Source organism: Protopterus annectens, chromosome 15.part0 (genome assembly GCF_019279795.1).
Source record: "Protopterus annectens isolate FY-2018-M chromosome 15.part0, PAN1.0, whole genome shotgun sequence".
NCBI lineage: Eukaryota > Metazoa > Chordata > Ceratodontiformes > Protopteridae > Protopterus > Protopterus annectens.
In genome coordinates, this window is record NC_056749.1 from 105348251 (window position 1) to 105364013 (window position 15763).

General features: G+C 41.1%; 1 protein-coding gene across 5 annotated transcripts in view; it reads right to left on the reverse strand.

Annotated features, from left to right (window-relative positions):
• Positions 1-15763, reverse strand: part of KLF8 (Kruppel like factor 8) — a 695632-nt gene that overhangs the window by 71061 nt on the left and 608808 nt on the right. For all 5 annotated transcript variants that reach the window (XM_044057426.1, XM_044057423.1, XM_044057425.1 and 2 more), the window contains one exon: positions 11291-11439. In XM_044057426.1, coding sequence (XP_043913361.1) covers positions 11291-11439 — 149 coding nt within the window. The remainder of the gene's footprint in view (positions 1-11290; positions 11440-15763) is intronic.

A 15763-nucleotide genomic window follows, 5' to 3' on the forward strand; every position in this document is an offset into this window, starting at 1 on the left:
GAGGGTACTAGACTGGACTTTATTTCGTTCACAGAATACCCTAGGCATCTTAGCACTGCTATGACATATTCCAAATGCTGCAGAAGGTCTTCCTTTTCTTGAGCCAGAATCAGGCAGTCGTCCAAGTAAGGATAGATTTGAATTCCTTTTAGCCTGAAGTAAGCTATCACTGGAGCCAGAACCTTTGTGAATACTCTGGGCAGTAGATAAGCCAAAGGGCAATGCAGAGAACTGATAATGAGAATTTCCAGCTCGAAAGCGCAGATACTTCCTGCAACTTAGCCTTATAGGCACATGAAGGTAAGCTTCCTTGAGATCTAAAGTTACCATCCAGTGATCTTTGCCCAGCAGAGGTAAAAGCTGCTGTAACATCAACATTTTGAACTTGGGAATGTCCAGATAAGTGTTGAGGATAGATAAATCCAAAATTGGTCTCCACGTGTTCCCCTTCTTTGGTACTAGGAACAGGCGAGAATAAAATCCTAGGCCCCTTTCTGGCACAGGAACTGACTGAATGGCTCCTATTTGAAGCAACAGAGAAATTTGCTTGTGAGCCTCTGTTCTTTGTAGAGGAGGAATGTCTGGCATGCCTTTGAAAGGAGGCAAAGTATGGAAATAAAACCTGTAACCGTGGTGAATGATATCCAGAACCCATTTGTCTTGGGTAATTAAATCCCAATTTTCTTTGAAAAGAGACAGCCTTCCTCCCAGAGGTGCTGCCAGGCGAGAATGTACTGGCAGCTGAAAAGGCAGGTCATTGGGTCTGCTTACGAAAGGACTGACCCCTGCCCTCACCAGAAGTCTGAGCAGGTGAACTCCTGTCCTAGGCCTAAAAGAACCTTGAGCCCGGCCCCTACCACGGGAGGACCTACCCCTAGACTGGGAATCATAAGCGGGATAAGTCCACCCCTTAGTAGGCGAATTTCTACTAAACTTGGAGGCTGCACCTGCAAAAAATCTTTAACAGTTTGCATAGACTTAGCCTTGTCCTCCATTTTCTTTAAAACTGCTTCAACAGGCGAACCAAACAACACATCAGACTGTAAAGGAGCATCCAAAATCCTTGTCTTAACATGCTCAGCTAAGTTCTGATCTCTCAACCAGGCGTGCCTACGAGGAACAGAACCAGTGGCAGCCACCCTCGAGGAGGCCTGCACAGCATCAAAACCACACTGCAAGGAATGTTTACCCACCTGTTCAGACACATGAACAAAATCCTGCAACTCTTTACACACAATACCCTCTGCCAGAGCATCCACCTTAGATTTCAATTGTGAAAGGAGGTAATTCTGATATTTTAACATGTGAAACTGACAATTCAATGCCCTCATGGCTAAAGTGGAAGAAGTATACACTTTCTTTCCCCATCTATCCAAAGCCCTTGCCTCTTTATCAGGAGGAACAGGATTTTTAACCACAGAAGCCTTCACACCTTTAGGCCCCTGAGAGACAGTTTCCGGGTCTGCCCTAGGACTCTTAAAAAGATACTTATGAGCTTCAGGCACCCTATAGTACCTATCCGGTTTAACTGGTGCAGGAGGCAAGGAATCAGGATTCAGGGAAGCCTCTGCAAAAACATCTTCCACCACATTCAGAACCGGAGGTATAGCTAAAGGCCTATGCTGGGGTAAAACAAGAATTCCCTAAGCCTCTTCCTGGAATCAGAGAAATCTTGACCTTCCCATTTAAAATGCTCCCTCATGGAATGCAGAGTCTCTGAAAATGAAAAATCCTCAGGAGGAGAAGCTGAAGGAGTAGAGTCATCCACATCAGAATCAGAATAAGGAGGATACTCCTGCAAGTCTTCAGCCGAAGACTCAGAAGCCTCCGAACAGTGCTCAAAACTCTCAAACTCAGGTTCCACCCTAGGCCTCTTATCAGGAGGGGGCATAGAACCTCTAATCATAGTAATCAAATCCTCTGCCATTTTAAGCATATCTTCATTATGGTGCTCCCATCCTGATTAACCTTCAGGCATCAGAAACCCCCACTGAAGCTACAACAAAGCTGCTAAATTTGCAGCAAATATCCCTTTCAGAACCCACCACTGTATAGAGCTAAATTGGTTAGAACTAACTTAGGAAGAGATTTAACAACAGTCACCTGGAAGCCACCTGCTTATCCAGCCTAAACAACATTCGACACCACTATGTTCCTAGTTAGTCATACATCCTGTAACAAAAACTTCTGTCTGTCCCCAAACCTATAAAATGGCATCCATGAGGCCAACATCCTCTCTCTAGTCCTTCTAAGCCATTCTAAAAGACTTCCTAGCCAAAGGCGGTCTCTGTTCTTGCTCAACACCAGGATGGTTTTCTCTCTAAATATACCATAAGCTTTTTCTCTCACTTCATGTTGTAATACATCTTTGTACTATACTAACTTACCTTTAACTTATCCACAAACTGGTTACAATTTCTCTAAATTATTGTATTATAGCTTGCATATATTCCTAACCAATGCCTAGACTAAAAATTGTCTCCTACTCAGTTGGACTTTCCATGTAATCAAATACATAAATAAATAACAGTTCACTCTGTATTTTTGTTGCCTAGATGCACTCACTGTGTACTTCCTTGCACCTAATACAACCAAATGACAGACCTTCCAGTGCTGACAAAACCAGAGTTCCCTTACAGTCTTCATTATGTCCAGATTGTTGCAAATCAGTGCAAAACATAAATTTCTTTCCAACTCTACACAGAATTTTGAAAAGTATTTAATAGGGTTCCTCTTAGATTATCCCTATACTGAATCATATGTCTCAACCTCTTACTGCAAGAAATCTGGACAAAGCCAAAAATAATGGGGTGAAATCATTATTTAGTGACACCAGTCCTCAATGATTTGCCAAAAATTACAAACTGTACAAGGGACGAGACCAAAAATATGAGGCAAAAATCTGGACAGTTGTGAGAAGTACTCACCTTTATCTCAGATCTTCCACATGCTACAGCCGTCTGGTGTTAAACAGCAGTAGAGGCATCAATCAACCTAAGCAAGAGACTAACAATGAGAGATGACTGGTTGTTTTGGAGGTACCTGTTGCCTGGAATACACTGCCAAACTATAATGCCTGATGTCAGTCCTGAAGTGACAGCAACCGACGCAGAAATACTAAGCCTCTGGTATTTGGGCCAACTGAGGGCTATCCCTGGCAGGATAACCCAAGTGTGATAACTGCAGCAATGTGGAATGAAGAACATCTTATTCTCTATTCAATAACCATAAATATAAATATTCAATTTGTGTTATTTCCTATCCACTGTCATCACAGCAGGACATAAGTCCAGCAACTTGACTCACCAAAACGAATCAGCAACCAAGGCTGACACAACAGACTTTCCACTAATCAAATAAGTACTCATGTGCCACATGCAAATTTAACACACATCATTTTGATAGGTTCCTGTCACAAGACTCATCCACTAATACCAAACAACTCTAACAAGAGGTGGAATATGCATTTATCTTGTGTTCTGAAAACAGACTCAAGCAAAATGAAACAAGTACAGCAAAAATGAAACAAGTATAGCAAAGTAGTGTTTGGCAAGATTCTCCCGCCACGTGTGTTCTAACTGGCACCCCTCTTTAAACAGATACGGTCGTAAGTGACTTTTATACTATTGTGGGCAACTCTGTCTCATTCGGTTAAGTTTCCACTATTGTTTGGAAATGCATCTATCTGACCCAGTTAATAGACGATATCTTGAACCACCAAGGAAGTCATCTTACCTTATGAGACCCATCACTGAATACAACACCCTCTTTGATATACATAAATCCATGCATGTTGATTAACTGGAAAGCCCCCAATGACTTTTAACCAAAAAAAAGTAAAGGTCTTAATATCTTCAGCTATCGTGACAAATTATCAAACCCTCCTTATACTCAGTAGCGTTCTAGTTGCTCTGAGGTGACACAGTCTTCCTTTTTGAGCCGTGAAATACCAATCCTATTTGACCTCCTATTTCTTTGTAAAATCAGTGGTTCTCCAAACACCCATATTAGGGACTTACTTACATCAATAAAGGTTCACCTATTTTAAAAGTTACCATTACAGGTTAAGCAAACACTGCTTTCAGACGTGTATCTGGCTCAACCAGAGCCCTGTACCAGTATCATGAACTAGCTCTCCACCCTCACAGCTCTTCAAAAAAAGCACTTTACTGTATTAAACTGATTGTTACATTGCAGCAATCAGCTTATTACAGTCAGATTCATGTCCCCTCCATTAAAGAGCAAAAAAAAAGCCAACCAGGTAGTCAGATGCACAAGCCGACCCACCTTTCTCCTTTTCCAGCCATTCTGTGAGAGAACTGAGTGAGAAAATGTCATTCAGGTCCCATTCCTCTGCCCTGCCCTCGACCCACCTTCAACACATATTGAAGTGTAGCACACAGCTGTTACAGTGTATGCCTGCATGAACTTCTTATGCTTTAGTTTAAAAAAAAGTCGTCTTCTAAACTGCAGCAAACTGCTTATACATCAGCTGTCAGGTTTCATAGCAAATGCAATACTGGCTTTAAAAAGCCTGTATACACAAAGAAACCTGGATTGGCTGATCATACCCCCCCCCCCAAATGCTTTGCGTCAAAGGCAGTTGCACCTCTCACCCCACCAAGCTATACTACTGAATGCCTAGTATGCCTTTAAGGCTAGACTTGACAACTGGATGGGCAGACTCAAATTGACACCATGGTTATGATGCATGGCCCTGCTCGACTTGTGAGGTAAGCACTATTAAATACTCATACAGAGTGGCACAAACTTTTAAGTCTGTTTCCTTAAAGGTGTATATGGCTAAGTAGGTTATGGCCACTGATTGCTTGTCTTGTATTTTTCCTATGCAATACCCGGGAATGTGACTATTATAACAGCAAGACCCACACTGAAAATTGCTAATATTATATATATATATATATATATATATATATATATATATATATATATATACACACACACACATACACACACGCCAATATATAAAATCTATATTTAGCACACTCTCTCACGCTCTCTCTTTAAATATCTATATATATATATATATATATATATATATATATATATATATATGTATATATATACATGCACACACACACACATTGGATACACGCATATATGATGCTGCCAGCCCAGCTAGCTGGAATTTTGTAAATAATTCTGTCATTTGTGAATATTGCTATGATTTATACAGAACTGCATGTTACGTACTGAGCTTCAAGAATGTAACCATAGTCGTGTAACCTACTGGAACAGAACAGAAATATATATAAACTATATACCTGTGCAAATGTATGTTTTAATAGTAGAAGCTGGAACATACAAAGTTAACTTGCAAAACGTCAAGAAAATAAGTTGGAATCAAAATATTTTACAATTGTGTTATCTCTCATTTTCAATGCAGCCAAACCGACAATGTCTAGAGTTAGAAGTTTTTCTATAGTCTTGAAAGTAATTTTAAAAACTACGCTTAAAATGTAAAGTTTAAAATGTAAAGTGTTTTATTGCTACCTAGCAGCTGCAGATCTAAGAGATTTGTACTTCTCACACACAGACAATCAAATTCTGTTAGCCTGGGAACTGAAGGCTAGTGACAAGAGTGATGTCATCCAAGTTGACCCAGCAGTAATGTTTGATAGTAATATAGGAACTCTCTGAGAGAAATACTCTGCATTTTTGTATCTTGTCTTGGACACAGAAGCATACATTCATCATCTGCATTTGCCTAGCTAATAGTAATGGAATATAGTAAAGATTAGTTTAGATGTTTTCTGTATTCATTTGAGACTGTCCTGCAATGTTGTTTTAAAATATTTTCTGTGATTCTGAACTCTGCAGTTATTGTGTTGTTTGAGTATGGTCTTGTTATTTTATTATCTATTAATAAATATATTTAAACCTATCTTTACCGATGACATTTGTGAGACATATTTAAGCTCTTAGCGTACTTGCATATGTATCTGGTGACACTGTACAGGCCACTCCTAAATAGCCTTAGTCTTGGTCACACACAGCATTTGGATAATAGTAACATCACACAGCAGGCTTGGTCACCTTTTTTAAGTAGCTGACTAGTAGGGGTTGGTGGCAGTGATAACTACCTTATAGTCTGGGCAGAAGGGGGTATAGCTAGTAAACCTGTGCCAGCCTTCCCCAGGGGTGTGTGTGTGTGTGTGTGTGTGTGTGTGTGTGTGTGTGTGTGTGTGTGTGTGTGTACATGTATGTGCGTGTGTTTGCATATAAATCAAATCTCAAAGCGTGTGTCTGTGTGTCAGCTACTTGGGCAGGGACACAAAGCACTGGTTGGACTAGAGGGTGCTGGAGGTCTTGGACCGACCCCTCAGATGAGATCTCAACCCTATAGCTGTGCCAGTGGGGAATCTTATTTGGGATCTGAAGAAAGAGGGAGAAACCAGCCCCAGACTGACTGTGATCTCTGTGTGGTCTTAAGGGAAATTGTACTTTACTGTGTGTGTGCTTGTCATCCTCCCATTGTGTACATCCCTCACTGTTGCCAGTGGCGAGGATTCAGGCTCCTTGAATACTGGGCCAAGTACAAGGGCATCACATATATCGGACGGTGCAGTGGTGCAACATTTAGCATGGTCACCTCACAGAAAGAGGTTCCCCGGTTTGTTTCTCATCTGGGATGCCTTCTGTGTGGAGTCTGCATGTCCTCCCTGCATTTGTGTGGGTCTCCTCCAGACACTCCAGTTTCCTCCCACATTACAAAGACATGCATCTGGAGAGTTTTCCCCAGGCCTCCACTGAAAATAGGTTCATTCCAAGTTGGACTTTCCCGGTAAACAAATGTTAAATAAAATAAAAAAAATAAATACATTTACAGTCACTAAGTGTGAGGCTAATGTTCTCTTGGATACTCCCCTACTTTGAGATACAACAATCTCAGTGTTAGTACTCATAACTTGTATTGAAGTGTGGGGTGCAAAGGGCTGAAAGTCCTCCTTCCAAAAGTTTTTTTTTGCCCCTGTTGCTGTAGATTCTGAACTTTGTTTAGGGAGTGGACTGCACTTAACGTTTTATAGTTTTGAGACTCCATCAGGTTTCAAACGTGTGTTACGCAGTGGTTTACGGTAACACTCCTTTCTTTGCCTTCATCACTGCCCGCTGAGTTTAACAATGTAATCTTTTTAACATCCTCAGGCTAACTGACCTCAGAACTGTTTAAATTAAAGTGGCTGCAGGTGGTAAATTTCCTTAACACTGGAAGTGTATGGCCTTTGCCCATCATGTCAACACAGTTTTTGAATTTCATCACTAACTGCTTGAGTTTACCCCACTCCAGAATCTGACAGGTCATTTTCTCTCATTTCATGGAAATGTAAACGCATCTGTCCCAGGTCAATACACCGCAGGTTTTACTTGTAGTGGTTAGCTGGACAGCATTCCTTTTTTAGAGGCACTTGCCAAACAAAGAAAACAAAATTATGAATTTATGGCCTTACACCTTTAGGGAAATGGGAGCCTCACAAGTGACACAGACACAAAGCACGTGGCAGGATCACTCTCATTCTACCCACTTGGAATGTGATGAAAATCCTGTAATCCAATAAACACGATGGACTGTAGACAGAAAGCATCCTCTTCAACACCAGGGGCACCCTTTTCTACCAAAAAAGGATGCATTTACTTATATGAGCACTCATAAAGCAAGTTGTACTTGATGGAGAAGTAAAATGCATCTACAATTCTAATCTCCACAGGCAAATTAGATGTTTGAAACATCTAAGACAAAACTCCTCTCATACCACATACTTTTTGTACACACACTCTCCCAGTCCTCCAAGCAGAATGTGTTTTCACCTTAATGACTACTACTGCCATTACAGAAGAACATTTCAGGTGGGTGATCAAAAAAGAGGAGCACCATTGAGCACAGAAATGTTTGTCTGTGTGTAACTGTGGAGAAAGCACTGGTGCATTGCCAACTTCTCTATTTTGGCATTCTTGATGCAAGTAGGAAAATGTGATCACCTTTGCAGGAGATACTAAAATATCCATAGTTCTCTGTGGTATGTTCTTTGATGTTAGTGAAAACAAAAGCAGAGTTAGGAAAAAAAACTTAGGAGTGCCAAACAGCAGCCAGCAATGGCAGCTGTCATGTATCAATAGGTTTCCTGTGCGGCTGAGAAAGCTGTATTTGAAACAAAAGGCCTGTTAGTGGCTGATCAGGGCCAATTCCTGGCACAGACTCACAAGGAGAGGTTCACAAGAAGCAGAGACAATGTGGGAGGCCAGTCCCTTCCCAGTGAAGGTGGCCTCCAACAGTTAAGAAAATTAAACTCTCCAGAAATGCCAGCACCTGACAATAGAGGCCATAACCAAATGACTTGCTGAAATATAAATTTGACAAAGTAGGAGACATTTTTAAAAACTAGCTACATTATCAAAGCTTATTGTGTAAAGTGTCTAAAAAAATCACTTCCAAGTAAATTACATAAAGTATTAATATTTTACATTTGTGCACTCCTGGTTTAAAACGTTAAGTGTAAGCATGAGTTTTCTTTTCACTACGGACTTTCTTTCTTTGCCTTTAATATAATTTTATGAGTGCCACATACACCAGTACTTTGATATAAGCACTACCCCCTTGGTTTCCTGTCTGTACCTAGGTTCAGCAGTTTCTCTGCTACATCCCATTACGGTGTTCTGTAGAGTCCTGCTTTTTCCCCTCCAGTATTTGTCACAGGACCTGCTGCATCATATAAGCATTCCTTGGTTCAGGCAAATCAATAAATATGGGAAGTCGTTAAAGCCAAGACATTTAAATTTAAGAAAATAAACTAAGCTACTGATTCAAGCTACACCAGTACAGTTACAAGACAAGCATAAACTCTGATTTTAATATAAGCTATTGGTCATAAATGACCAGCTACACACCTCAGCCAGAAAATGCAGCTTGGAATGAAAGTGCAACTGGAAATCGGAGTAAAGAACAAATAGATCAACAACTTTTATAAGTCTGTATTTCTAAAGCTTTTTAAATGTTTAGAAGGTAGCCACTGAACAGTTACATGTAAAAATTTAATCATGCTTGTTAGACGGTCAAAAAAAGAAGAAAAGTCCAATACTTAAATTGTAAGAATCCATACCTAAAATGCTTTTCCTTTGTGGTTTGCATAACGATGTTGTGAAAAACAGCTTTTACTAAATAAAAATAAAACCCAGAGGCTTCAATCTGGAAATTATAGGGTATAATAAATTATAAAAACGCAAACCAATCAGAGATATGCAGGGTCACAGTAAAGCAGAAACGATTAAGATATGCTGAAAAAATGCATATGCCATTTACGAAATTAAGAAAGAAAGCATTGAGTTGCATGGACAGAGGCAAAAAGTAACATTTAACACAGAAATCACTGGTCTTTACAGATGCAAATATATCTAGTACCAAAACTGCATCATTGTGCCAAGCAACATGAGCAGTTTAAGTATATTTCCACAAAGACACTCAGATAGGAATAGACTATATGGTCAGCAAATAACTGTGTGAAAGCTGGGATCTGAACTCAAAGTTAACGGAATTTTATGAACAGTGAGGAAAAGTTTTGCCGTCAGGAAATATCTAGTCTTCAGTTCATAGCTGGAGTGACCTTAGAAATTATTACTTCAGAAAAATGGTGTAGGGGATACAGCCCCTTAAAAAAGTGTGGGGAACTTTGCCTCCTACAAAAACATTTTCTGTTGTAATTTTGCGAATCATTTAAATTTAAAGCACCTGCACTCAACTGCAACATTTTTAAAGACTGATCCAGTTCAGCCTGACTGAATGTAAAGCCAAACATTAAATGTTTTACATTGCAAACAATAAATGCCAATAACAACAGCATGGCAAATTTTAGTTATGGCTAATAAAATTGCTGTGAATTTATTGTGACATTGACTAGTAAGGTATAAATGCATACCATCTTACTTTTTATTTGACAAGCCTAACCATAACAGCTGTAGTCCATAAAGAATGGAAAAATACAGCAAAACATCTTAAACACTGCTTTTTAAATTGGTCTGCAATACAATGTCGACCACAGTGAAAAAGATCAGTACATACTTTGTTCATACTTCTATTTACATGGGCAATCCCGTGTTCAGTATCTAAACCCACTCTGTTTCTACTCATATTCCTGTCCCACTTCTGGTGTAATCTTCAAAGTGGTCAAATTTTTGAAGCTTAAATGAAAGAAAAAAAACTCTGCCCTACTGCTCCACTGCCCTACTACTCTTTCTTCAAAATACTGCTTCCTCATGACATTCTTTTATGCTGTGAGTTAGATGTGTTGCTCATGCTCTTAATCCCCTGTTTCAGGTGTTTAACTGACAATCATCCTGCTCTTGTGCTTCCTTCTCTCTCTCTCTCCCTCCTTATGTTTGGCGAGTCACTGTCAACATTGCCAGCCAGTTCTCATAATCATCTGCCTTGCTGATCATCAGTGCTATTATTAAATTACTTTCACTTCACAGACATCTATGAGGCCTTCTTTTTTTGAGAACTTGCACAACACAGTGTGGGTCACTTGATAGTCCAAATGAACCATGCTGTCCTTCCAGGCCTACAACCCAGATGTGACTTCTCAGTGGTCATGATGTAAGGTAGAAATAACAGTAATGACAAACTCAACAAATGGCAGAGAAATGTGGAAAACATGCTTATCCAGTAAAAGCAGCACCCTTTGCTGGTGAACAGAGATACAAATGGCACCCTTGCAGGTAAACAGAGATTCTTTTCTAACAGAACAGGCCCATCCCATACATATGAGGCTCACCTCTCTCTCCACCCATTCCCATATCTGCAAAAAGTTGCTTGCTTATCCTCAGATACAAAAAGACAACCAAGGAGGAACAAAATACCTGTAACCACTATGATGGCCAACATTTCTACCTGTCATCATCTGATATGTGCCACAGATACTAAAGTAATAAACTGCTGTAAATTTATGAAGACAAGGATACGTTCTGTATGCTAAAGAACCAATACTTGGTACAGGAAGATACAGGGAAAACTTCTAACGTCATATATATATATATATATATATATATATATATATATATATATATATATATATATATATATATATATATATATATAAAATGTGGGTGTGTTTATGTGTATATACCTGTACGTATGATATATATATATATATATATATATATATATATATATACATATATATATATAAAATGTGGGTGTGTTTATGTGTATATACCTGTACGTATGATATACATTTCTATCAGTCTGCACAGAAACAAATGAGCACAATATCCATCATACCTGTGTGTATTCTTCTGTGTGCTTTCAGGTGTGAGCTTTTTGTATATACTTTGTTGCAGCCCTCAAAGTCACACTGGTGAACACGCCGTCGTTTTGTGTCAGGTGACTCCGAACGCTGCATCTGACGCAACAGGGATGAACCAGCAGAGCTGCAGAATGAGAAGAGAAAAAAAATTCTGAGCAACAATATATCAGGCAAATTATTCACCAGTTCTGTTAATACCTCTTTATAAATGGTTATTTACTCCACAAACAACATGCCTACATCACCTTAATGCATAATGTCTCCTAGATCATAAGAGAAGTCTCTGGTACCTAGTACACAAGGCTGGTTCCACAGCCTAGTGATAAAATAAATACTTATAAACAGTTCATTGGAGAAAGCAACCAAAAAATCTTACAGAACAAAGATACAGTATCTTTCAGTGATACCTGGTACATCAGTGAGCCATTACATCAAAATTAAACAGTAGAAATTAAAACATCTGTATCACCTGGGAAAGTCCGACTGCACACCTCCTTACCTAACACAATTATAGGGCTATACAATCAGAGAGTAGGCTAAGCAGTTTCAATGAAAGAGTCTAAGAATGAACCAGGAATTGCTATGTGTGTTAGTCACTCTAACTCTACTGTCAGACAGAATTATGAGAAAAGATTAGGGCTTTCTCTATGCAAGTCTGAAAATAAAATGTTGGGCATTCTTCATTTCTCATATTTTTGGACAGAGTCCAGATGGTCATGCAGCTGACAGACAGCAGTGTGGTAACGTGGTGCCAAAGTATGGGCTACAACATAGGCACATGGGGAGTCTTTAGATTCTACACAACAGCATACCACAAATTCACTAAGGCACAGGTGTCGTGTTGTTAAACAGTATGTGAATTTGTCAAATCTTGGAGGAAAAATACTTCTCCATTTGGGTAGGGTTAACTAGATGTGGTATTACTAGCTACATCATGAGCTGTATGATGTGGACAAAATACATTTTATCAAATAGATGAATATATAGTAAAGTTTTACAACTCACCATTTTAACTGGCTGGTTTTACCCCCCCCCCCCAATACAGATCTACCTGGGAAGGTGATGAAAAGTACAGTTGTGTACGCTTACCATAAATGTAGATGTTCAAGTGTATTCACTGTTGCAGTCATCGCCTGTGGGGTTATCCCTGTTGTGGTAGCCCTCAGCCAGCCCGAATACCAGAGTCAATGGTTTTTCTGCGTTGGCTGCTGTCGCATGCTGCCTGATATCAGGTCATCAGTGCTACAAAGGAGAGCAGCTGACACCATTACATAAGTTCTTCACTGCCCCAACCAGTCAGAGGCCCACGTAAATATGGTAAAGCGGTCCTGGTGGCTAAAAGCCACCTTTTGAAACTTATGTCTCCCTAAAAAAAGAAGATACAAGAGGGAAGGAGGGTGGAAAACCAGGACTGCAACAGTGAATACACTCGAACATCTACATTTATGGTAAGTGTACACAACTGTACTATGTTCTTCGCGTTTCACTGTTGCAGTCATCACCTTTGGGAGGATTCCCAAATTGGAGGAGAGGGGTGGTAGGCTTAGTAAGATACCTTGGAATGGGTCAGCATGCCCTGCAGAACTGCAGAGGCAAACCCAGCCCTAGCCTTAGAAAATAAAGTTAGGTGGTACTGCTTGGTAAAGGTATGGACAGAAGTCCAGGTGGCAGCTTCCAGGATGCCCCTGGTGGGAACGCCTCTGAGGAATGCTGTGGAAGTGGAGGCTGCCCTAGTGGAATAGGTTCCAATAGACTGGGGGGGGGGTTCCATGCAATCTGTAGCAGAAATACAGTGTGATATCCATTTGGAAATGGTTTGTTTGGAAATGGGCTTCCCCTCTGCCCCTGCGGCAAAGCTGACAAGTAGTTGGTTTATTTTCCTGAAGGGTTTGGTATGGTCCAGATAGTATCTGAGCTGTATGTGCATGGCTAGTGAGTGCAGAATTCTCTCCCCCTTGTTTTGAGGGTTAGGAAAGAAGGTGGGTAGATGTATGGCCTGACAGAGTTACATTCAATACCACCTTGGGCATAAAAAGAGGGATTAGTCCTCAGGGACACCCTGTCTGCATGGAAGATGATGAAGGGCTCAATGGCCATCAGTGTCTGAAGTTCTGAAACTCTCCTGGCTGAGGTGATAGCTAGGAGAAAAGCAGTCTTCCAGGACAGGAATCTTAGTTCTGTTGAAGCAGCAGGTTTGAAGGGTGGTAAACTAAGTTTTTCCAAAACATAATTCTGGTCCCAGGCTGGAGTGGGTGACCTTCTGGGAGGTCTGATATTAGAAGTGCCTCTGCGGAATTACTTAATCAAAGGATGGGAGAACAGGGGCAGTTCTGTATCAAAATAAGCTGAGATGGCAGAGGTGTGGATTTTAATAGAGGAGAAGGAGAGGCCACTATTAAGTAGCTCCGCTAGGTAGTCCAGGATAACAGGGATGGAAGGTTGTGAGGTACTGCCCCCCAGGAACAAAATCTTTTCCATTTTCCTACATAAGATTTTCTGGTGCTGGGCCTTCTGGCCTCTGTGATATTGTCTATGACCTGTTTGCTTAACAGGGGCCCCTTGTTTGCCTTTAGAGTATTAGCCATGCTGATAGTTTGAGAATCTGCAAGTCTGGGTGCAGCATCCCCCCCCCACCTGAGTCAAGTTGCCTGGGAGGCTGTAAAGGTCAGGCTGCGCAGTAAGAGGTACCAATGCTGTCTGGGCCAGTCTGGAGTAATGAGGATGGCCTTTGGTCTCTCCTCCCTTATTTTGATCAGTACCTTTGGAATAAGAGGCAGAGGAGGTAATGCATAAACAAAGAGGGTGTTGCAGGAGAAGGTCAATGCATCCACCTTCCATGCTAGGTGGTGATACTCCCTGGTACATAATTATTTCAGCTGATGGTTAAGGTGTGAAGCAAAGAGATCCACCCTCCAGAGTCCCCCACTCCTGAGTGAGCTGTAAAAAGATTTTTCTGTGGAGCTGCCATTCGTGGGGGGGTCCATTAAGTTTCTGCTTAAGTGGTCTGCCAGGGTGTTGCTGATCCCTGGTAGGTACTGGGCTATCAGTTGTAGTCCCATGGAAGAGGCTGTCAGCTGTAGGTTCATGGCTAGCCTGTAGAGAGGGTAATATTGGGTTCCTCCCTGTTTGTTGATGTACCACATTACTATGGTGTTGTCTGTTTTGATAAGGAGAACTCCGGGCTTGAGATGGGGTTTAAAGGAAGTCACAGCCTTTTGTAGTTGCATCATTTCCTTCAGGTTGATGTGTAAGGGAAGGTGCTGTGCATCCCAAAGACCTTGAGTGCACCTGCCCTCTAGGTGAGCAGCCCAAGCTATATCTGAGGCGTCGGCGGTAATAGTCTGCCATTTGGGTGAAGGGTGAAAGAAAGACCCTTGTTCTGAACACAGGCCCTTGCCCATTAGAGAAACTTGGCCCTTATACAGGGGATCAGAGGGAGAGAGGTCTCTAGTGGCTAAGAGTGCTGACACCAAAGGTTTTTTAGGTACCACTGAAGTTTTCTCATGTGAAGCCTTGCTAGAAGAATTAGAAGGATGCAAGATGTACCCCAAAGCTTGTCGGAACTTTCTGGCAGTGAGGGGAGTTCTGGAAGCCAGCTGGGTGAAATAGAGAGGCAAGAAGCTCTGCTTTTTGGGGGTTAAGAAGGCCATTTGGGATCCTGTGTCCAGCAGTGTTTACTTTGATTTCTTCTCATTGATGGTGTACCCTAAGGAGGTTAAGAGGGTTTTGACAAAGAGGAGGTCCTTGAGGAGCTTTTCTTTGTAGTCTGAAGACATCCAGATATGGGTAAATTTGTATATTTTTCTGCCTGCAGAATGCTATGGCCAGGGCTAAGCATTTGGTGAATATCCTGGGAGAAGTAGATAAGCCAAAGGGTAGCGCAGAGAACCAAAAGTGTTGTGATCCTGCTCTGAAGTGAAGGAATTTCCTGCAGGATTCCCTTATTATCCTTATGGGGATGTAGCAGTAGGCATCTTTTAGATCTAGGGTTACTAACCAGGCATTTTTTGTCAGCATAGGCAGCAGCTGCTGTAAGGTTAGTATTTTGAATTTGGGGACCACCAGGGAGGTGTTCAGAATGGATAGATCCGGGATGGGGCACCAACTGCTCTCTCTTCTGGGAACCAGGAAATAGTCTGGAATAAAAGCCTTTGCCTGTTTGATCTGAGGAGACAGGTTCTACTGCCCCCTGGGATATGAGAATTTGGACTAGTTTCAATGCCTCTGCCCACTGATTTGGAGGTAAGTCTGGGTACCCCTTAGAATTGGGAGTTTGTTGAAGGAGAATTTGTATCCCTGTAAAATGATCTTTAAGACCCATTGGTCCTTTGTTACAGGCAGCCAATTTTCTTTGCAAAGGGAGAGCCTTTCTCCTAGTTTTTGGTTGGTGAAAAGAGGGCAGAGGGGGGAGTGGGAGTCATTCAGAATTTTTTCCATAGAGGGATGGC